This window comes from Oryzias latipes, chromosome 24, assembly GCF_053564925.1.
Source record: "Oryzias latipes strain Hd-rR chromosome 24, Olatipes_Hd-rR_3.1".
In the NCBI taxonomy this organism is placed as follows: Eukaryota; Metazoa; Chordata; class Actinopteri; order Beloniformes; family Adrianichthyidae; genus Oryzias; species Oryzias latipes.
In genome coordinates this window covers 9001043-9023826 of record NC_136260.1, presented here as the reverse complement: position 1 = coordinate 9023826, position 22784 = coordinate 9001043, and the positions used below count along the sequence as shown (strand labels likewise).

At 38.3% G+C, this 22784-nt stretch overlaps 2 protein-coding genes across 30 annotated transcripts in view; one reads left to right on the top strand and one right to left on the bottom strand.

Annotated features, from left to right (window-relative positions):
- itpkb (inositol-trisphosphate 3-kinase B) overlaps nucleotides 1–7215 on the bottom strand; it is a 30912-nt gene extending 23697 nt beyond the window's left edge. The window contains exons 1-3 of one of the 2 annotated variants that reach the window (XM_078942880.1): nucleotides 7142–7215; nucleotides 1951–2318; nucleotides 1267–1385 (exon numbers count right to left, since the gene is read on the bottom strand). The gene's annotated coding sequence lies outside the window, so the exon portion shown is untranslated. Of the gene's footprint in view, nucleotides 1–1266; nucleotides 1386–1950; nucleotides 3562–7141 lie in introns of those variants that run through there. The other variant, XM_020714464.3, reaches the window with a different exon arrangement.
- Nucleotides 6703–22784, top strand: part of epb41l2 (erythrocyte membrane protein band 4.1 like 2) — a 46654-nt gene continuing 30572 nt past the window's right edge. For 23 of the 28 annotated variants that reach the window (XR_013654109.1, XR_013654108.1, XM_020714538.3 and 20 more), the window contains exons 1-4: nucleotides 6703–6925; nucleotides 19776–20014; nucleotides 20125–20310; nucleotides 20984–21244. Coding sequence is in view for 26 of the 28 variants with exons in the window: in XM_020714538.3 (XP_020570197.1) it covers nucleotides 19790–20014; nucleotides 20125–20310; nucleotides 20984–21244 (672 nt within the window). In the remaining 2 variants the exon portion in view is untranslated. Of the gene's footprint in view, nucleotides 6926–16668; nucleotides 16909–19775; nucleotides 20015–20124; nucleotides 20311–20983; nucleotides 21245–22784 lie in introns of those variants that run through there. The other 5 variants (XM_078942870.1, XM_078942864.1, XM_020714534.3 and 2 more) reach the window with 3 other exon arrangements.

Below are 22784 nucleotides of genomic sequence, written 5' to 3'. Positions count from 1 at the left end.
CCAGATGCACGTAATTTCAAACTAAATCGTGTATGTTAAAACCAATAAGTTTAAAAATAAGTATCATCAGCGTCTTTATTATTTTTAAATGCATTAAACGTGTTTCATTCTTCTCATTAACATCAATTCAAAGTAAAGTTTAAAAATTCAAAAGATATGCCGCAAGGCCTGCACCTGACAGGGAAATTGTTTACCAAAACTGTCCTCAGTCCTAAGAAGATCTTTCAGTTTCTTTCTTTTTTTTTTTTTTAAAGTGACTTTTCAGGTTGAAAAATGCAAAGCGCAAAGAGAGGAACAAGATCCAGAAGCACAATCTAGATATACTTTCTTTGCATAACTCCAGTAATTTTTGACAGGTGTATCATCAGAAAGTGTATACATTTGTGTTCAGTGATGTATTTTAATTAAATTATGAAGTTACATTTAGTGTTCTTTGATGGTTCTACTAACTGTCTGACATTGAGATGTTTTTTTTTTTTTTTTATTGATGCTCTTTTCTTGTATTTATTTGTTTATGAGTTCGGCTTGTAAGCGTGAATGATTAAATTACTCAGTATTTGCATGTCTGGAAATATTTGAATGCACTAACAAAATAAAAAAGTCAAATTCATTCTTAAAACCCAGAAGAAATAAAATCCCTGGAACACAGCCCTGAAAATTGTGACAGAAAGGAGGATGCTGTAAAATATAGGCTTATTTAAATATGATTTATGTGACTTAAAACCTACTGTGAAGTAAATTGTGTTCTTTATTTGTTGTTTATGACTAAATTAAATAAACTTCTTTTGGTGATAAACTAAGAAATAAATGAAAAACAGCGACAATATTTAGGAGATCTACACAATATAAAACTTGTTTTATATTTTGAAAGCTCAGGTTGGTGGAGGAAAAAATGTTTCATCTTATACTTTTTAAAATATGTTACGTCCTCTTTGTCTGTATTAAAATAAAAGGAACAAAATACCATGAAACCTGCTTCTCCTGAAATTCCAATTGGATTTTAATGGGCAAATGAGCTGCTGCCCTCTAGCGGTAAATGTGTGCTTTTAAAATAATGAGAGCTGTCAGTTCAGCTCATCAATCAACTATCCGCATAGCAGGAATGACATAGTACAATACAATGTGAAACTAATACACAAGGTTTTATGGTTTCAAAAAGACACATACATACCTTAAAAAATATAAATATATACAGATCAAAAATGAGATTGTTTTTCACTTTTATCATCAGGGGATTCAAAAAGATAGAGAAAGCACATTAAATACCTTCCTTGTCAGTAACTATGGCTGCAGTCCAACAATTAAATTCAGGTTCCAGGAACTTTCTTCAGCCTGCAGGTGATTGAGCATCAACGCATAAATCACTGAAGGTATGCAGTTCAGACCTGGCAAAAAAGAAAAAAAAAACTGAACTGACATTGCACCGAAAAACAATTTACCATTTTTTAATCCCTAATTTATGTGGATTCCATATTGTAGCAGTTAACACTTAAGAACAGATTTTTGACAGGATTCCTGATCCACTTCAGGTGTTCAGAATTCAATTTGTGCTGTATTCTTTTATATAAAACTGTTGTCAACTCAGGATAAGGATAACAAAACTATAAGTGCAGGAGCATCTACTGTTTTTGGCAGTGATTGTTATCAAAATGTAAAAAAAAACAACACTGCTCTGTTATTAGTTATACATTTGAAACAGTGTAGATTATATTTTAAAGTCTACATTTTACAGTTTGAACCTAAAATAAATAAAAATGAACTTCCTTTGTTTATCAAATTGTCAAAGTGTCAGCTCCGCCACGTGGCACCCCAGAGTTTACCACGTTTCTTTTCTTTTACTACGCTCACACATTTGTGCACACAAAACAAACTATTTCTCTGTTTGAACTGCGAGGCACACCTCTCCATCACACACACACGGACAAACACAAACCTCTTAGAGGACACTACCTTTAGTTCCCGGAATCCTCTTCTCAAACAGAGCTGAAGGCTGGATGAAAAAAAAAAGTTCCTTCGAAACAGATATTAGAATCCACACAATTACATAAAAAAGACGATGAAATCTTTGACAGTGGAACACCAAACCCTCTATTCTGCCACCGACAGGGCAGTGAGGCCACCCTTCAGTGTCTCCTGTAGAAGGTGTTGCTCCTCACCTTGCTGTCTTCTAATTGGATGCATTCTTATCTTTGCACTCATCATGTTCTTTTCTTCCTGCTCGCACTTGACACCTGAATCTTGAGTGTATATTTTCTGCGTACACTCACACACACACACACAGGTATGGAGGAAGAGGACACCAGCGCTTGACGTTACATCTAAAAAACAAGTGAGACATATATTGGCTCGACTGAGGTATTTGCTCATCGTAAAGGAAGAGAAGTTGGTTGGAGCAAAACAAACAAGAAAATATCTTCTGCATGGCTGGTGAAATATGTTTCCAGCTGAACTTGTTGTGGGTTGAGAATGTTTGCAGGATGCAAGTGCGTGGAGTGTACGGGTACTTAGAATACATTGATTTCTATTGTTTTTACTGCATTCGTTCACAAAACCCTCTCAGTGTTATTCTTTCTTTCTTTTTATTTTCTTAAGCTTGACTTTTTGTTCAGTCAAAAAAACTGCAGTTTTTATTTCTTCCTTGAATATAATTTTCTCCACAATAGAGGTTTTAAAAGTGTGTGGGAAGCTCACACACAGGATCTGATTGCAGAGAGAAGTAAACAGACACACCTTTTTCTAACCCTTTCCATAGAACCAATGATCCGTTTTTCCTTGTAAATTAATCTAAAATGTTAAATCCACTTTAATCCACAAAATGTTTTTTTTGACATTTTGTATCAAGTGTTTTTCAAGTTAGCATGTTTTTTCTTTTGTACTTTTTACTCCTGTGAAACCATTAAAGATCCTTTCTGATAAGAAATTGTGTTTCTGGTGTCTTTAACATGTACTTGTGGCTTTTTTCTGAAGATAAAGGGGCTGCCGTGCTGCAGCGGTCGACCTCTGATCGGAATATTGCAGGTTCGATTCCCGCCTTGCCTGCCTATGTGTCGAAGTGTTCTTGGGCAAGACACTGAACCTTGCTTCTGGTGGAAGGTTGTTTGTAAGCGTAGTTGGCATCAGTATGGGACTGGGACTGTAAAGAGCTTTTAGTCTTCGAGGAAGGTAGAAAGCGTTATACAAGTTTACACCATTTACCATTTATAAAGGACATATAAAAAATATTTGAAGCTTAAATTTGCATTTCTGAGTGTTTCGTTCTGAATCAGGAGCAGACGAAAAAACGCAGCCTGAAAAATGTGTTACAAACAAAAACAATCGGCAAATTCCAATTCATTCTGATGCATCCACTGGCAGACGACTAGATCCATGAACGTCTTTGTTTTCCTCATCTGAGCTGACATTTGGCTCAAACGGTAGGAAAGCTCCAATTAGGCTCACAATTCTTCTTGCACTGCTAATGTTCGGTTGGGGGTGTGAGGGGTTGTAAGCTAGCTGGCGAGAGCGTAAACAGAGAGCTCTCAGTTTTAAGTGACCTGGAGGTGGGGCGTTGTTGCTCTGCGCCAACAGCACAATCATAATTAAAAACCCATTGGGAACGCTACTACAATAGATCAAAAGATGATGGGGGTGGGACTTTAAAGCTGATGGGTCCAAAACAGAAGAAACTAGAGAGAATGTTAGATTAAAGCTCCAGATATCGTTGTTTTTTTGTTGTAGGTTTTATGCAGATTTCTTTTCCGATCAGGTCAGTTTCAAAGGATTGCTGGGTGATAGCTGAGCAGACTTTAATCAGAGTCCTGGCTGGACAGTAGTTTGGCTAGTGGGCAGAGATTTGATGTCCAGATGGCTTTGTCAGAGTAATTCCCCCTCAGAAGGGCTCGCCTCTAATCCTCCAGAGAATCTGAACTTGGTTGATCTCATGCTTGGATGTGGGTTGAACGGATTGCTTCTTGTAGCTTTCACCGTGGGAAGACGAGCGCTCCACCAAGTCTGATCAACACTGATGACACAGTTGGGTTTGATGCAGGTGGAGCAGAGAAACAGGTAAGCAAGATGGGAAGACTTCAGAGATCAAAATGGTTCAGCGGCTGATGCTTCGCTTCCGTCTGAATCTCAGCGTGGGAACTTTTTCTGCAGTGTGGGACCTTTAATGATCAGGTAAACATTAGGACCTTTTAAAAGCAAGGACAGGCGATGACACTGTAGTTACTTTGGAGCTGTTTAACTTTTTAGCAGGTTTGTTTCAGGGCTGGGGACAAGGTGGAACACTGCAAACTACATTGAGGATGTGACTTTCATTTACAGCCTTTTTAAAAAGAGGCAATTTTATGTGTTTTTCTCTTTGAAATCATTTATTGACAGAACAGATTTCAGTTCCTAGTCATCGTTATCATAATTGGAGAAAATCTGAAGATAATTTAGGATTATTTACTAAATTATTTACTAATCCTTCATTGTTTGGTTTGGTTTGTGTGGCTTTAGCTGCAGGTGGAAAATTAAGCATTTTTTTTTTGCCTTTTCTTGTATGTTTGTGTGTGCACACCTCTGTGGCCTCCTCCGGACCCACGCATCATCGCTAACGGTGAGTCCAGTGAGACACAGTCCACGTTCACTTGACAACAAACCCTCTCTATTTCCCATCAAACTCTTTTTGTGGCTCAAAAGTCTTCAATTGATTTGTCTTGGTTTTGATCTTTACAGGGTTGTTTACTTCTCTTGGGTAGATGTCAAATCTGCATGCTGCCTTGCGCTCTAAGCCAATTACCTGAGCTTTTTTAATCTACCGGGAAAAGTGAGGACATGTGTGTGGAAGTGTGCAGCCATGTGTTACATAACTACAAGTCTGTCATTCGCGTGTGCTTGTGTGAGTCATGTAGAAAAAAGAAATCGTGCTGTTGCAGAAGAATCAAGCAGAAACAGTCCTATAATGTTTAGTGATTAAGGATCTAACAGTTGGCTATGACATACATGCACTTAAAAAAGTAGATGTCATTACTTTGTTTCCATAAATGAATATTTGGATTTGTCCTCCAGGAGAAAAATTCTGATCGTCAGTTTTCGACGGGCATTGCATTATGAGGATGCAGTAAAATAGACAGTTGAGGTGCTTTTTTTCCCCTAAAAGTACTGCAGGTTTTACAATAGTCTGAAGTTTCGCAGCATTTATCCCTATTTTAGTTTGCTTTGTTTTATATGTATATTGTGTAGACTAATTGTATTGTAATTACGTTATACCAGCCGTCTATAAGATTTATGTAAGTTTATATTAGACCAAATATAAGAATAGATAAAGAACATTAAAAAAAGAAAGAAAAGCCTCTTTGGAGTGAGAACAAACTTAAAGCATGCAAAGATTAAAGTAAATTTAAACTGATTTTGTTTTAATTCTACCAACAGATTTCTGATTTTGTGGGTCAGTTTAAAAAAAATCTGTTATTACATTTTTCTGCAAAGGCAAAGTTGCATTTTTTGTCTTTTGTCTGGTTCATTGGAAATCTCTTACATTGCTGGCAAGCATTCAAATAACTTTTTCTCCAAAGTGAAAATGCAAAAAGGACATTCTTCCTTTTGTTCGGTTGTACTTTGTTTCTGTGACCGCAACAGCTTGGTAAACTATTTAAACTTGAACTACTTGTTCAGATAGGCCCACATTTGCTCTCTTTAGTGTTAGTCCTTTTCCTTTGAGGACACTAAAAGTTATCTATACTATACTTTACCACCAGCTTATAATCAATCTGTCTGATAAAAGCTTTAAAAGGTGTTTAACTGCATCAGCTCTATAATGCAGGATTCCAACAATAAACAAACAGAGAACATGAAAAATGTGGTTTGAACCACAAACAATACACATTTTAATGTTTCCAACAATAACTGGCTTCATTTAAAAAATTATTTTCTACTAAAAATTATCTAATATTTAATGTTGAGCCATGTTATTTAAGGACACGTGGAATGCATCTGCCTTCCTGGCAGCAAATATGCTACACCTCCGCTGTCTCTACTTAATTGCACCTTTCCTAGTTATCTTTGCTTTTATTAACAGCAAACAAAGATTATGTTTGTCTTTGTGGGTGGATGAGATCTTCTTAGTTCAGTATCACCAAGCTAGACTGATGCATTTCTGTTCTGCTTCTATTTAAGGTACTGTCGGGACAGTTTTAATTTAAATTTTCATTTTGTTTTGACATTATGTTTTATTTTGTGTTTATTTTAAAAAGCAGCGGCACAACAAATTGCTTATGTATTAGCTTACATATAAATCAAAAGTTATAGAAAGTACACCAAACGTTGCAGTATTTAAGATTACATAGTAGTGCATAAAGATGAGTTCGATGCAATCTTTTTATTTTATTTTAGTCCTTCATGGGAAAATCTTGAAAAACTACACAAACTGTCGTAAAATTTACTTTAAATTGACCAAAATTTTTATATTCCATTTAGGTCTTAACTTTAAACTCAACTGGTTTGTGATTTAATTTTAAGTACAACACTACAACTTTAGTACAAGTTATTATTTTATTTTATTTTAACATTGCTATTACTCTCAGATTCAGAATATTGTAGTGACACAGTTTGTCCCGAAGAGGGCGGTGTCTCGCCTTACCGTCATCAGAGATCCCTCCGAATCAGAATTGAAAATTGTGACCAATCAAATTTCACGATGTAATACAGTATTTCCTCCATGTCCAATGAGAGACAGCCAAACAATGTTTTTTCACTGTAGGGGGCGGGTCTTGAAGGTGATAGACACGTCTTCTCAGAGGTCCGGCCAGACGTGCAGGGTTTGACTGTAGTTGAGATTTCAGTGGGCTGAGGTTGTGGGACAAACAAAATCTTTTGAAGAGGAACAGATTTCCAGTGTGCGTTGGAGTAAAAAAGCAAATCATCGCCGTGTGCATCAGCGGAGATTACAACTACAACACAGGTATATTTGTCTGAAGTCACGTGATACATTTGCGGCCGTTTCTAATTTTTTTGGGATGCTATTTCTGTTTAAAATACTCGGTTTTCGTTGCTGTAAAAGGGGGGGGGGGGGGATAAGGGAAATACACGAGGTATCCTAACGGAGCCTACGATGTTGAAAACAGCCTTCGGCTTCCCGCTGAAGCCCGTTATGTAGGAAATGTGGTCATCATACCACCTTGTGTGTGACTGAGTCGCTTCATGGCGCCTATCTTCTTCTCCCGTGTTATCACGGTGATCATCACCTCAACCACCTTCCCCTGCCTGTCTCGTGCGTTTTGCTCACGTGCTAGCAAAACGCTAAACTAGGCTCAGCTTATGGGCGGACATTCGTCTTTGAGGGGAAAGATTGAATTAAAATGTTTATTATAGCGGTTTATGGTAACTTCTTTTAAATTCCTGCCTACGTAATATTGCGTCACGGATCAAGCAGACATCCCGAATCTCTTTCTTGATGCTAAAAGGGAAACCATCAGTGTATTTATGTATGTTAAATGACGATTTCAATGTCAGTTTATGAATGAAATGACAGTTTTTTGTGCTACGTGAGTGGTATATTTTGGGAAAATAGGGATGTGGGGACATGGATATCTGGGAAATATAGTAGTAGTCCCATGAGATTTCTTACTGAACTCAAAAGGCGGTTTCTACTTCCATGGACCAAGATGTCTGTGCGCACATCCAGTTTTTTTTTTAGGGTGGGGCTATTAAACATGATAGCCACCCTTTCAATGTAGTGGAGAATACAGAGTGCAAACTTGTTTTTCCTTGTTTGAGCAGATGGCAAATGCTCTATTAGTCTAATAACTGCTGCTCAGAGACTGTTCTGGCTTGCATCTGTTCTTATTGAACTTCACTGAATGCATATGAATAATAATCAGAACTACGATGCATTAGAATAAGCTGAGAATTATGCACATTTCCTTTCAGATATGCAACTGAGAGAACATTAAATTTGCATTACTTCTCCACATGATGCACCAGGATTCTGCTGAAATCTTTAGATTTGGTGTGTTTTCTGCACAAACCAGCTTTTGCATATTTAAATATTTTTGAATCAGGAGTAGACGAAAAAAAATGCTGTTTGAAAAAGCTTTGAGATGTGACGTAGGACCTACAACAGCTAGCAACCAGCTTTGTTATTCTGATGCATTTACGTACAGACACATAGATCCATGTACGTCTTCATTCTGAGATGGCATCTGACTCAAAACTGTACGGCTAATTCGCTCCAATATTGCTTGCAGTTTGTGTTGCACCGGTAATGTTAGAGTGAAGGTGTGAGGGGCTGCAAGCTAGCTGGAGAGAGTGTAAACAAAGGGATGATGGGAAATTGGGTGAGGCTTACTCCTCGCCAACAGTCCCCGCCCACAACTTAGAGGTGAATTTCTGATGAACAACACTATATCCTAGAAAATGATTTAGGCTAAAAACAGGACTTTAAGAGTGGGAAGAGGTAACAATAGCCATACCAAATTTAATTGACAGATTTCGTGATCTTTCTAAAATTCTGTTTTTCTTTTTTTCATTTTTAGTGAACCGGTAATGCAATTTGCATTAATGGAACATTCATTTGCAGTTATAAACATTGAGATATTAGGATTTCTTTTCTTTTACATATAGAACAAGTTAAAGCTCTCTTTTTTGTTATTTTATAGTTTTTTCCCCCTGTAAATTAAGTTTTACTTTAAAAAAGTTAATGAAATGAAGAAATATTAATGGTGTAATGCCCAGAGCTTGATGCATGTATGTCTCTAGAGTAGATTTTTCCTGTCAGGCCCCTCGCTGTGCCTATACTTTATCTATAATCATCAGTGCCATGTTCATTCAGTGAGTCTCAGGATGAGCAGAACAGTGGCAGCTCTGTTAATTTCACTAATGAGAAGCTTTAATTGGATGTTCTGGTGGAGAGAGTTTGCTCATTAAATGTTGCTGAAACTTACTTTGAGCTTGTCGAGCTGAGTTCATGATTGAATTATTGTTTCCTTCAATAATACATTTTGTTGAGTGTTTTTATTGCATAATATAATAACATATTCTATTCGGCTGTCACACTATAACAGTGAGTGGTATTTTTTGTGGGTAGAACTTGCAGAAGCAGGTTTTTATTAAGATGGACCGCTGTTAACACGATCTCATCTTTCCTCACTTTTCCTTTGTGTGATCAACTTCTGATCCTCTAGTGCTGAAATGCAAAAGTCACACAGTGAATTTAACAAAAATGGAAAAGAGAAGCACAGGATGGTTAAAAGGATGCAAGTCACAGGAGAAAGTAGACTGAGGGAGAGCCAGGGATGGAGGGGAATGATATTGCTTAACCATTCGGAAGGGCTATGGGAACATCCTTGTGTGTTTGATTGTGTTCATATGTGTTTTTATGGGGGCGCTGTTGCGGGTTCAACAGGAGCAAAGCGTGTCACATTAGCTCAGACACGCACAGATAGACCGACTGTCCCATTTAAGTTGGAATGCTTTTAGACCGCTTTCCAAAAAGAACTGTACTCGGTCCAAAATACAGACCTCCTGGACAGTGCCAGATTCCTATTACTCCATCATGACTTCAATGAGTTGTTTTGCTCAGAACACTTGTCACATATTGTACGGTGTAAAGGTCAGCGGCGATGGGGCAAAGATCAGCCTCCAGCTTTGTGGTTTGTGTGGTCAGCAGACCACCTAAGGTGTGTTTTTCACAAAGAGAAGATAGGAGAGACACGGATGAATGAAAGCTGCAATGTTGTGCTCCGCTTATTAGAGACAGAGAAAAGTCTGGGGTGGCCGAAATGTTGAGGCGGGTACAAAGAAAGGTGGGTTGAGAGGTTGGGGTGGGGTGGTGAGGACAAAATGCGAGGAGGAGGTGAGGTCATCTGATTCAATAGGGGTCAAAAATAATATCAAAGGCCTTCACAAGGAAAAGTACAGTTATCCCCAATTGTGTCAAGCAAGCAAGCTAAATAAAGTTAAGGACATTGAGTGTGAAAGTAAATTAGCATGACAGAAGTCCGGCTTTATTTGTGCTTTGATAAGAGGGTCCATTAAGGAAGAAAAGAACAGTCCTCGTGTTTGATGGCAACATTTCTCATCAGTAGGGAAGACGGAGAGGGCAAACAGCCTTCCCCAGCATGTTTCCAGCTCTGAAAGAAATGATAGAGTAAAAAACAGAGACAGAGCGTGGGCCTGTGGCTCTGGCACCGCGCCATCCATAGTTAAAAAGAGATTAATCAGAGCAGGGTCACATTCTCACAGAGAGAGGCTGAGCAGACCAGGGCAGGACCAGGCCAAGCCTTCATCTTTTTTTTTAAAGCCACAACAGAGGAAACAACACACTGAAATATGTCATTTGAAGTTTTACTTCTTATACAGTAACTATCTGTGGCATATTTCCTATGAATTTATCAAAATTCGGCTCTTCAAAGAACAACAACCAGAGTTAGCATTTTACCATACATGTTTACATGTTTAGGTTAAAGACCCACTTCAATAAAAATCATGTTTTTGATGTTTGTAACATGTTCTTGTCGCTTCTTTCTTATATTGGAAGATATATATTTGAGAAATTTAGGCTTAAAACTGCATTTCTGAGTATTTCTTTATTCAGATCACTGTGAATCAGGAGCAGACGAAAACATGCTCTTGGAAAACCCTTGTGACCTTGGTTGCTACAGTCTGTGGGCTGCAGGCTCTCTGCTCCGCTCCATTCTGATGCATCCACTCATAGACGATTAGATCCATGAATGTACGTCGTCTTTTTCCTCATCCGAGGCAAGCGGACATCTGAATCAAAACTGTACGGCTGGATTGCTCCGATATTGCTCGCCATTTTTGTTGCACCGCTAGTGTTTGGTTGGGGGCGTGTGAGGCTGTAAGCTAGTGGGAGAGAGTCCTAGAAAACGACACAGGTTTTTTGATTTAGTTGAAAAAAAGCATAATCATCATCAAAAGACTACTATGAACGCTTTGAAAATAAGATGACTGGAGTGGACTTTAAACTTTTTTTCAGTTTTAAAAGAATTTTAAATAAAACAATACTGTTTGATTGATATGTCAATGAATTAGTCATGTAGAACCATTTCAGCTCTCTTAATTAAAATGGTCATCTTGGGGTTTGGAATCAGATTTAAGAAAAAAATACTAGTGGGAGGACAAAAGGCGGTGAATGGGAGTGCAGATCTGCTTACATGTTCTCATTTGAAGCTTTAGAGAGCTTCTTAAGTTTCTACAACTTTTCATCAGGAGTGCAAGGAATACTAAAACGGCGTGGGATATCTATTTTATATCCTTGTTCAGACATGTTTTATTTATTATTCACAGAGCATTTTTCTTATTGCTTTTAAGCTTTTTTATCCCACAAAGTAATTCTAAGACCTATTTGTTCTGACTATAGGGATGGTACGTTTGTTTAAAATAAATGTCAAACAGAGGATATTTTTTTTACAGTGGCATGTTTTTTGTTCTCTATATATTTTGGACTAACAAGTTCTTAAATTCATTGCTTTCTCGCCCATACATGCACCATGTAGCAAGGCATCATTCCTTTGTGAGAAAGCTTCATTTGCATACATTTTTATGGTTTACCCGGACACATCAGTGACGTTTACGGATGTTTTCTCCTCAGTCATTTCCTGTTTCTGACATTGACAGGTCTCACATATACTGAGACCTGCAGCTTAAAAATGAAATTTGGACGGAGATGGAGTGATGGGAAATTGTCACAGAGAAACAAGAGGAGGGTTACTTCCTGTTTCCTGGTTAAAGGTCAGAGGTTGCTGCTCTGGAATTTGCAGAGACCAGATGCCTAAATATTCCATCAAATCTTGTCATTTGTTATTTTTGATAACAACTGACCGCTTGTTTGGATTTCACAGAATGTGAAATAAGTTAGTTGATAGACTTTGAATGCAGTGTGTCTTCTGAATGATGAAACGGAGGAAGATTGAGAATTTCCTGATGTTTCTAGAGAATGCTCAACTTTGAGAGTCCGATGTTAAAGAGTGAAGGACTTTCCAAAGTTTCTGATGCTAGTTTTTCTGTTTTTCTTTTTGATTGGACGGTCACGTCTGCAGCTTGCCCCAGGCAACTGTAATAATACACCACAATTCTTATGAAGTCATTTGTTTTGCAAAAGCATCTATCATTACCACCCTGGATGGGATGCTTTCTGTTGTAGTAACACCACACCCACTGCACTGGCTGAGCTCTGCAGTTTCAATGTCTGCCATTGTCCCCTCGTGTCCTCTCCCCACGCTGCCCCTACCTGCTATTTTTTCTTCTTCTCTTCTATTTCATCAGTTTTTCCTCTGTCTCCTAGTAAAATGCCACTCTTCTCTTGTGAACTTGTGCAACCCGCCTGTTCTTTGTCCCCGACATGCACACACTGTCACTCACTCTCACATTCACACAGGCGAGGAAGGGACTTGCGCCTGGCTGCTTTAATCGCTGAATAGGGGAGCAGTGAGGTTAACAATGGTAGTTTTTAGCTGACCCATTAGTCACAAAAAACACACAGAGGGACAGAGAGATGCACTTTATGCTGTAAGACAAAAGAAAATGCTGAATTTGAATGGGAACGAGACAAATATCAACCTTAAGAATTTTAGTTTTTTTTAAATAAAATGAATGGTCCCAATTTAATTTAATTTTATTTAGTTGAAGAAAAAAAATTTCTTTGACAAAGTGATTGATAATAATCAAGTTTTCTTTTATGACAAGTCTGAAACTGATAGAGAAGATTTTTAAATGAACTTTAACAGAAAATGGCAATATGTTTTCTGTTATTCCTCAGAGCAAAGCAGTGAGAGCTGATGCTGTTTAAGAAAGGAGCTCTGGGCCAGATAACAGTGATCGTGAACTGTCAGTAATGACACAGTTACAAAAGTAATGACATGCTGAAGGTCGCTAAAGTGTCACGTTGAGATGGGCTTTCATTTAGAAAGTCCTGCCTCAGAGCAAAGAGGACATGTGCAGTTTGATGGCAGTGGAACGTTTAGAGCAGCGACTGACAGCAAGAGGAAGGGATGAATGGATGGATGGTCAAGCAGACAGACTGACAGACAAAATACACAGGGATTATCCTTTGTGTAATCCTCAGTTTGAGGGTCACAGTGCTGTGTAAAGAGACGAGGCTGTTCCAAATTTTCACACTGCCAGTGTTTGACTGCATGTGTGGCCAAAGATAATTAAGTCCGTCATCTGTTCTGCTTATTTTGTTATAATTGTCGTAGGATGTGTTCCAGTATCTCAAAAGGGTTCTTGATGCTCTGTCTTGCATCTGCCTTGTCTTTTGTTTGTATTCATGCACGGCAGATGGGAAGATGGTGAAAAGAGCATCACAGATTAGGATTCAGCACTCTTTACATATGGGGTTATTTCAAAAATGAGCCTCTAAAACAATCAGAATTTAGTCCATAGAGCAGTATTTCTGGAAAGCTATTGACAGCATTTTGGCTGACCACGTGCAAGTCCCAGAATTTGATTACTTCTTTTATTTTATTTGAATGTTTGTTTTCCATTTGAGTTTGTATAAATGCAAACAAATGTGATAGAAATTAGATGCTGTTGGCTATCATTGGGCTGACATTGTGAGATGCTACATCTGTGAGATGCAGACTGAGTGAAATAGTTTTCTGTATTTAACCTTTATTGTCATTTTTGTGATGATGCAGAAGACAATGGTGACATTAATCTGATATCATGTGTTGAGTAGTTTTTTTTGCTTGATACAAAATGCCTTTCCAAGGGAAATTGTACTAGGTTAGACCAAGAAACACATTTGTACATTGGGTCCATTGCTGTCCTTGTATGAACTGCAGGTTGACACATTAGCAGATGGAGGTCGATGAGAACATTCACTGAACAATGGCCTATTGTCACCTTTAACTGAAAGTGGTATCTTATTCCACGGCATAGTATTTCTTTGTACTCCTTCTCAATTTTCGATGACTTTTTGCAACAACATTTTGCTATAATGAACTCAGCTCACTATGAGAAACTGAGACGTTGACCTTCAAAAAAAGAAGTTCAATTTTAGTTTTAAAATATACCGTTGCAGCAAACATCTGGAACTGAAGAAAAATAATGTAAACGTTAAAAGCTGAAAACGAAATGTTTTTAAATAAAACTGAGTACAATATTCCCTTTGTGTGGATACCACTGGTAAACATTGATACTAATTTAAGAAGGATCTGTGGTATGAAGGTTCCTAGATTGAGGCATCAAATAGGATGTGTGAGGAAAGATGGGAGGAATCGGTAGAAAACAGCTGTTGAAGTTCTGGTTGGTTCAGCAGGAAATATTTTCTGTAAATCTGATGCTTTTTTAAATGGGTTTAGACATGGTTATAATCTCTGTTGTTATCTACGCACTCGTCTACTAATCTGTATTTTTGCTGTGGTAATCTCTTGTCTCCATGGGGATTTATTGTTGTAGTCCATGAATGCCCTCACCATGGAAACCACTTCCGACCCCCATTATATCCCATAGAGAAGGGTGGCTAGAAAAGTATATATGGATTTGTATTAGACTGACAGTCACCATATCTCTTTTTTACTAGGAAAAGGTAGGTTTAGAAAAATATTGACTTTTTTCTTAATCAGTATGTTTTTTTTACTCTTTTGCCCATCTGTTTGAACGTTCTTGGGCTCTCTGACCATGCCAGGATCTGATGAGTCATGAAACCCAGTCAAGCAGTAATAAAAAGGAAATGAAAGAGCTTTTGAATGTCAGTTTTTTGTGCTGGTGTGTCAGAATCCTAAATTATAATAACCTGGTTGATACAGATCAAAATAAGTTTATTCTAACAAGCCAATAAAAGTTTGACCTGTATGTTGCTGTCACTTTTGGATAAAAGCAATTTTATTTCTGTTCATCAGATTGGTTGGTTAGCACTTCAGACAACTAAATTAAACAGGCTTATTTTGATTGGTTGATTCGTAAATTTTGGTTGCTCAGTTGGAATAATTGGGGAATGCATTCTTCACCCTTCTGTAATGTGATCAAAAGAAGAGCACATTTAATATCTGTGTTGGTTTTTTGAAGTGGTTGGGTAGTTAGTGGATTAGTAGAACCATAGCTGCTTAAAGAGGGTTTCACTGTAATCAGAACATTTCTATAAATGGTAAAACCTATCCTGCATAAGGTGGTATAAAACACACGGTAGAGCAAGAAACAGCCTGCTGTTGAGTTCCTCGTGTCTAATGTGGTCAGTGAAGCTCCATTACTCCAATTTATGACTGGCAGTTTTGTTTTTACATTTCTTTCAAACTTTGATTCTCTGTTGATATTTAGAAACTAAAAGAAAGCTGTACACCTTGTATAATTTTAAAACTGTTGAAATTTAGGACGGTAACAAATACCTAGCAGTTTCACTTTGTGCAGTCAGATCACTGGTTTACATCAGAAGTATTTAGGGATACTTGGTTAACTCTGTCAAGCTGCCTTAAACACACAAAAAATTTCTGTTTTTCATGACCTAGTTGGAACTAATGACGTGAAAGGATAACTAAAAATCTATCTAAAGGCAAACCCAAAAAAGGACAAGCTTGGATCAACATTTGATGTTAACCTCCATCTGCTGGGTTTTCTCTTCTTCAAAACTCATCTGTTTCTAGGAAGAGTTGATTCAGTCACTTTCATCTGTCACTTTCTATTCTGTTGAGATCCCTAATATTAAACATGCCACAGGAATATCTTTCGGCGAGAAGCATTCAACAATGGTCATCCATTTTTAACCAAGGGCCTAATGATGGGAACCACTAGCACTGGCCACCACAGATGCCTTTGTGGCTCATAGGCCACTCACTAGGGCAGATGATCAGTGAATAGTTCAAATAATCCTGCCACGTTTTTTATCCGTGTACTTAGTCTGGAACTATTCTGTGCACTTAGCTCTAAAACATTCTTCATAGTTGGAGGAGATTTGGGAACTTTGTTGATGTAGCCTCAATCAACTTTTACGTTTTCTTCTTGTTACAACTATAATGTTACAGCGGAACACAAAGACAGGATCTTTTCTTAAGATACAAAAAATAACTTTTTATCTATACAGATCTGTCAACTTAAGTGTAAAAAAAAATCCATAATCAAAGAATGAAAAAGTCATATTTAATGCATTAAGCGTGATCACATTGAATTTAATCGTATGTGTTATGCACACACAATATCTGAGGAACCTCATTGTTTCATCAGATACCCTTTGATTCCATTGAAGATAATGGTATTTAGTTAACGTCACACATTGCAAAAAAAAAAAAAGAGAAATTATAATTATTTGCATAAAATATCATTATTAATATTTAAATTATGCAATAGGTATCTTTTTACATTCTAATAGGGCTAGGTTTAAAATAAAAATATTGGTTTTCCAATGAAAATTTAGAAGATAAATAGCCTTAATGAAAATATATCAAACAATACATGAAATTAAATCACAAACTTCAAAAAATTCTGGATTTTCCTTTTTATTTTGAATTCCTTGAAATGCATTGCCTTCTGTTGGTGCTCAAAGTCTCCCACCTCTTTTCTGAGCAGAGAAAATAGTTAGGAAATGTAATCCACAATCATCTTTACTACTAAGTATGTGTTTTAAAGTTGTTTTGCCTTTTTGTTTTTCCCTTTTTACTGCTTTCCTTCTTTTTCTTCATGATCTCCACCATATCAGAGGCAACTAAGTCTCTCTCCCTCTGTCCCTCCCATTCTTTTCTGTCCCGTTTTCTCTTAGCTCTAGTCCCTGTGGAAACCAAGCTCTAAAGGAGAGTGTAGAGGAGAGAAAATGGCAATGACAGCTTGTAGGACAGCAAGAACTTTACGATAGATGTGTTGATAGAAAGTAGGATGGCTTATAGAGTCATACTGTCGGAAACGGTTATGCAGTAAGAGGACAAAAGGGAAGGAAAGGTTAGAGGAAGTGTAAAGAAAGTGCAATTAAAAGGAGAGCGATAGAAACAACAGCAGGTAAGAGTTAAAGTTCATCCTTTTATTTAACCACTTATTTTCCCTTTTTGTTGTTGCAAAGAGACAATCAGGCGTAATAGTCCTTGTTTCCAGTTCTCTTGCTTAGTAGAGTACAAGTAGTAAATGTTGCTGCCGTAAAATGTTAATCAGTGCCAAACAACTATATAAAAGGTTAATTTTTTATCATAAGTTACTTTGTGTATCAAATGTGTAACAATATCTTGAAACGCTGTCATATTAGCTGTGGCTCTAAGATTATTGATCAGCTTTCTGTTTCTTCTGTCGCTACAGCAAATCACTGATTTGCCCAGGTGGTTTTGCATCTTTTTTTCTTTACGCCGGATGTCCTTCCTGACACAACCCTGTATTTCCAAGGCACAGAAAGACCCAGATAGGCAGCAGTGCGAAGGGTTTGCCTAAGGACCCTCACTGGATTTTGGCTCATTGCATGTCGTGGGGAGTGAACACACGTTTCATCCGTGACAGTCCTACACCCAACCAACAGAGTTGGGGTTCAGTTGACTGACACGATTAAAAATGTAGTTTGTTTTCTCACTTTGTTGGTGGCTTTTCTGTAAATACATGTATTTGTATTTGTGAAATACTATAATTGTGATGGCTAGATAGATAGGTTGTAATATAGTTCTCATGTACTGTGGGAAGAAGTGAGAGAGGTGGGGGTTTGGTATAGATAATGCAAGTAGTCAATGGTGGTAATTGAAAAGGGGCCTGGGAAGAAGAGTGAGATGGGTGCCGAGATCTGCTAAAAGAAGAAAAAGAGGTTCTCTGGGTTAAAGAGAAGAAGAGAAATGAAGAGACAGGACAGGGAGAAGGGAAAAAGGAGAGGGTGAGTTGAAGTGGTTAGAGCTCCAGAACAAGGTTCCTGGTGTTTGACAGTTGTAGGGAATAAGGGTCGGTTTGATGCAAGCCTAAGCTGCCGTGACGGAGCTCCACTCTCACGCCAGCTTGCACAAACACTGCAGCCCAGGCCATTGAAGAAACACAGCATGTCTTACAAAAATAAGAACTGCTTCTCATAAGTCAATCTGTTTAACATTTCTACATAAGGATCGGTTGTAGAAAGGATCGCGGTGTGATTTCAGTGCAATTCCTAAGGCTGTTAAATCAGGAAACAATGTTATATATACAGTGTTATGTTAAACATCTGCATGTGCAAGATCACATGCAAGATCTCGCTTTCCGAGCCCCATGTGACACCAACCATACTTTTACCGGTAATTATAAATTAAATGTATATTATGCTATTTGTAACATTTGGGATGAATTTGTTTTTGATATAGGCAAAATACGACTTTGTCTTTAGTATTTAGAACCACTCTGTTGTGGTCTTTGATGTGATAATACCCTGCAAATTTAAACAGCTTACCTAATGACACTTCTTAGACCTACACACCTCTGAATGAAGTCATTAAGACCTCCTCTAGTTTAAAGTGTGTTTTTGGTGTTTTATAACATGTTCATATGGGATTTTTTTTTTTCATGATGGACATACATGAAGAAAATTAGGATTAAAACTGTGTTTTTGAGGAATTTATTCAAATCGTAGTTATTTAGGAGCAGGCAGAAAAATGTTGTTTGAAAAAGTTTGGGCTTTAAAGGGGCTGTAAGCTAGTGGGAACGAGTGTAAATATCTTTTTTTTCCCTCATCTTTACGTAGGAATTTTCTCCTCTACTGCTTCTGACATCCAATTGCTACCCACTCATGAATGAAGTACTTGAACACTTAAGTCAGGTACTGCGAGGGCTGCCTTTGCTGGTATCAGCTGTATCTTTTATGAGCGATCTGTGAAACTGCTGGTATTGTTGCCTCTTTAATAATACCTCCACGGACACCTCTTTCCATCCATCTCTCCTCCTCCCCGCCCTGCTTCATTAGTCGGTCATGCGTAACCTGTTCTATTTCTGTTACAGCCCCCACCCCGCCCTACCCACCACTGCAGCACTGTTGATGTTCAGCCGTGTCCTCTATTATTGAAGGTGGCGGGGCATAAAGAGGGAAAGTAGAAGAGCTGTTAGGATGGTCAGAAAGTGAAAGTGCAGACACAGTAATGAACACCAAGTACAAATGATGCAGGAAAAGAAAGGAAATGTCTTCTATCTAATTAAAGGAAAGTTTCTAATCCAGCTGTGTGATTCATTTTTATCCTGATGCCTGCAGCTATGTTGGGGGAGAAACAGACCTCAGGACACAGTGCCTGCAGGAAAACACCATTAGTAGGGAGATGTCCACATTTTTATCTCCGCTTCTTCTTGTGGTTGATGTCAGTCGTGTTGTGTTATCAGTAAATTGGTGTCACGTTGGATGAAAGAGACTTTAGCTGTGATGCGGTGTGAGGACAAGGCTGCCAGAGATATTTGGGTTGAAGAGTGTATGTGTGCTGACCACAGCTGCAGGGTGAAACCAGTGACTCAGAGAATAAAAAAGTAGTTTGTCAGTTGGTGTGGATAAATGCTTGTAGCCAGCTGTTGAGCTGGGCTCATAAAAACTTTAATTTTTTGGTCCAAAACCTTTCCAAAGTAATGGCCTTTTGACGAGACAGTCCTGAATTGTCTTGTCTGTCTCTTTTTCTCACCAATTGCTTTTGGATGGTCTTGAATTATTTAGTAAGAATCTGCCAAAGTGTTTAATTGCATATAAAAAGCATTTAATCTTCTGTAGGTGTAAATCATTATTAGAAATTCCAGCATGCTATTTTGATTTTACTCTTATTTTGCATCAGAATTTTTATGTTTTAACTTAAACACCAAGACAACAGAGCTCATAACATAAAATTGAAACATGATATATTATCTTGTAATTGTTTTTAACCTTAGCTGTCGCCTCCATTACTCTTTTTTTCTTAAAGGTTGATTGGTCACCATGACAACAGAGGCGAGCTCTGAGACAGAGGTGAAGGAGAACGCGGAGGAGTCTGCTGCCCAGCCAGACCAATCAGAGAAGGCAACGCAGGAAACCCAGGAAGTATTGAACACTGAGGAAGAAGATAAAGAAAAAGGGAAGGTGAAGGAAAAAGAGGGGAAAGACGGCAAAGGAATTTCTCGATACCTGCCAACATGGCTTAAGAAACAGAAGTCTCTAAGCCAGGTACGTTTCATTCATTCCTAGTTTTTTGTTGAAAAACAATCCCATGAAGAGTTAATGTACATAAATTGAGTTTTTCCATGTATTAAATACTATTTTCTAACCCTGTGAAGACCTCCCCAACTAAGGAGACTCCACCCACTGAAGAACCCACCAGCAAGGTGACAGAGGAAGAGGAGGTCTCTGCCCCAGAAGTAAACGGTCACGCCGAAGAAGCAGAAGAGAAGGAGGAAGTAAAGTCGGAACCAGTGAAGGAAAAAGAAGTGGAATCTAATTCCAACGGCAGTGCAGACACTGAGGTAAAGCTAGAACATAGCGTCGACACATCGGCACACATTCAGTCGCACAACTTATTTAGCTGTGCTAGTTTCAACTAGACCACAATGTATGTTTACGCATCTTCCTTCCCTAGTTTGTTTTTCTGTGCTTGGAGAAGGCCTTAAATTTCCCTTTAAATAGTATGCCAATAACAAAAACAGTTGAAAGGGGGAGTGGGGCATACCTTAAAACACTTTGGGGAGATGCAAGAGGGCAGAATACATTTTGTTTACAATATTGAAAGCTAAAAAAAATAAGGCATAAAAGATGCAACAAATCTCATAAATATGTAACGAGAAATAAAAGTTGGTGTTAAATAAATGTGGTTGAGCATTTGGGAAATAGAAAGTAATAAAAGATATGGATAGCAACTTAACTTCTACTCGTATGGATACTCTTGTGTGTACATGCACACCCATGAACTCATCAATTCATACATGAAGTCATTTAGACCCACCCTGTGACATCAGCTCTTAAATAATCAAAAAAATGCTTGTTTTCCAGCCTGGGATGGAAAATTACACCCAAAGAGAGAAAGCCTGATCATTTTTTTGTTTTGGTTTGGTCAAACAATTGGGATTTCCTCCTTTAAAAAATAAACCTAAAACTCTTGTGAACACCTGTTTAACACAGAATATGTCATTCTTCTTGCAGCCAGCCAAGGAAGAGAAGCTGGAAGAGAGTGTGCAGACAACTCCAGAGGAAAAGAAGGAGACAACAAAGGAAGCAGACGTAGCAGAGGAGGAGAAGAAAGGCCAAGAGCAAGAAACTCAGGCGGAGGCCGACGTGCAGGAAGGGGACGGCCAGACCTCCATTTTTCAGTCTCCTTTTCGTCTCGTGAGGAAGCCCAAGATGAAGGTGGTGGTGTGTCATGTCACCCTTCTGGATGGGACTGACTTCAGCTGTGAGGTGGAGGTAAGACTGCAGAAAGAGGTTTTTTGGTCATAGCTTAAAATAATTGAATATGGCATCATGTGACTCCCATTTGTCACATGATGTCATTGCCACTAGGATCTATTGTCTCATCTTCCTCAGAGGGACTTGTTCTCATTGTTAGGGTGCAGTTTAGGGGATAAAAGCAGGGCACGCTGCAGGGGCTTGTCTGCTGACTTCAACTTGTGTATCCACACAAACGCACACCCACCAGGCAGATTAGAGTGGTCCCACCAGATTAGATTTCTGCATCTGTTAGTCCCTAACTGTCACCTGCCACAGACCCCCTACCCTACCAGAAACCTTTACATTAAATATTTAATGTTATTGATATTTTAAACCATTCCCATTTTGCTTATATTCAGTGGAAGTTAGTCGAATTTGCTGCAGGAGATCTGCAGAAGATAATAACTGATTTATTTTTTTACAGAAAGGACCGCTCCACAGAGCACAGCAGTTTTGGGTTTGCAGCTTGACAGTGGCAAACCTGCAAGTCTGCAGGATGCCAACGCCCAACGGCGTGCTGTCTGCGAGTCATTTGAGTAGCTGCTTTGTGTCACAACAGATAACGCTGATCCTGCAACTCACTGCTATTGTCCTGTAATGCGCACACACACTCTGACAGACGTGTCCGTCCATCCCTGCCTCCACACGCTGGCATAGTTAACATCGCGAGAGGGAGAGCTGCACAATGCAGTCCAGAGATTATAATTTATGTTTTACCCCTGTGAGTCTGAAATACACAAACAATATTCCACATCCATACAAACCTACATTTATTCTGTCATCATCTGTTGTTTCTATTAGCACCTTCTTTATTGCAGTTTAATGATGGAACTGACATGTTTTGGTGGTTTGAATGAGACTGCAGATTAGGCCTGCACAATATACCGCGAATTTATCGTTATCGCGATATCCAGCTCTGCAATATGCATATCGCGAAAGACGGTGAATATCGCAATAAATCATAAACCCATAATGTGTTAAAACAATCTTATGGCAGCTTGAAGCATTTAACGCATCAAATAAATCCCTTTATGTTTTGACCAATCAGATGGACGCCTATTATGTTAGACGATTGTCACCTATGTCGATGAGGGTCATTTGGAGTATAATTTTTAAACTGTTGCAATGAAATGGGAATTATGTTTTTGGTTATTTTTCTATTGGTTTATATACCGCAAATTATATCGTTATCGCCATATTGATCACTTATATCGCATATCGCAAGTTTTCCTAATATCGTGCAGCCCTACTGCAGATGGACATTTGCTGACTGTCTTGTGGATTTATTTAGCTTTTGGCCGGATTCCAGTCTCATGCCACTTTGTGGTTTTTTCCGTTAGGTTTGATTTTTACTTTTACTTTTAGTTGCTTCTGATATCACTATGGCTTGGTACTTTTACTCTTTTGAAATGATCACAATATGTTTTCTTAAAGACCTACTCTGATAAAAACAATATTTAGCATGTTTTTGTGCCATTTTTCTGATGATAGAGGATGATATTAAGCTTGAAGTTGC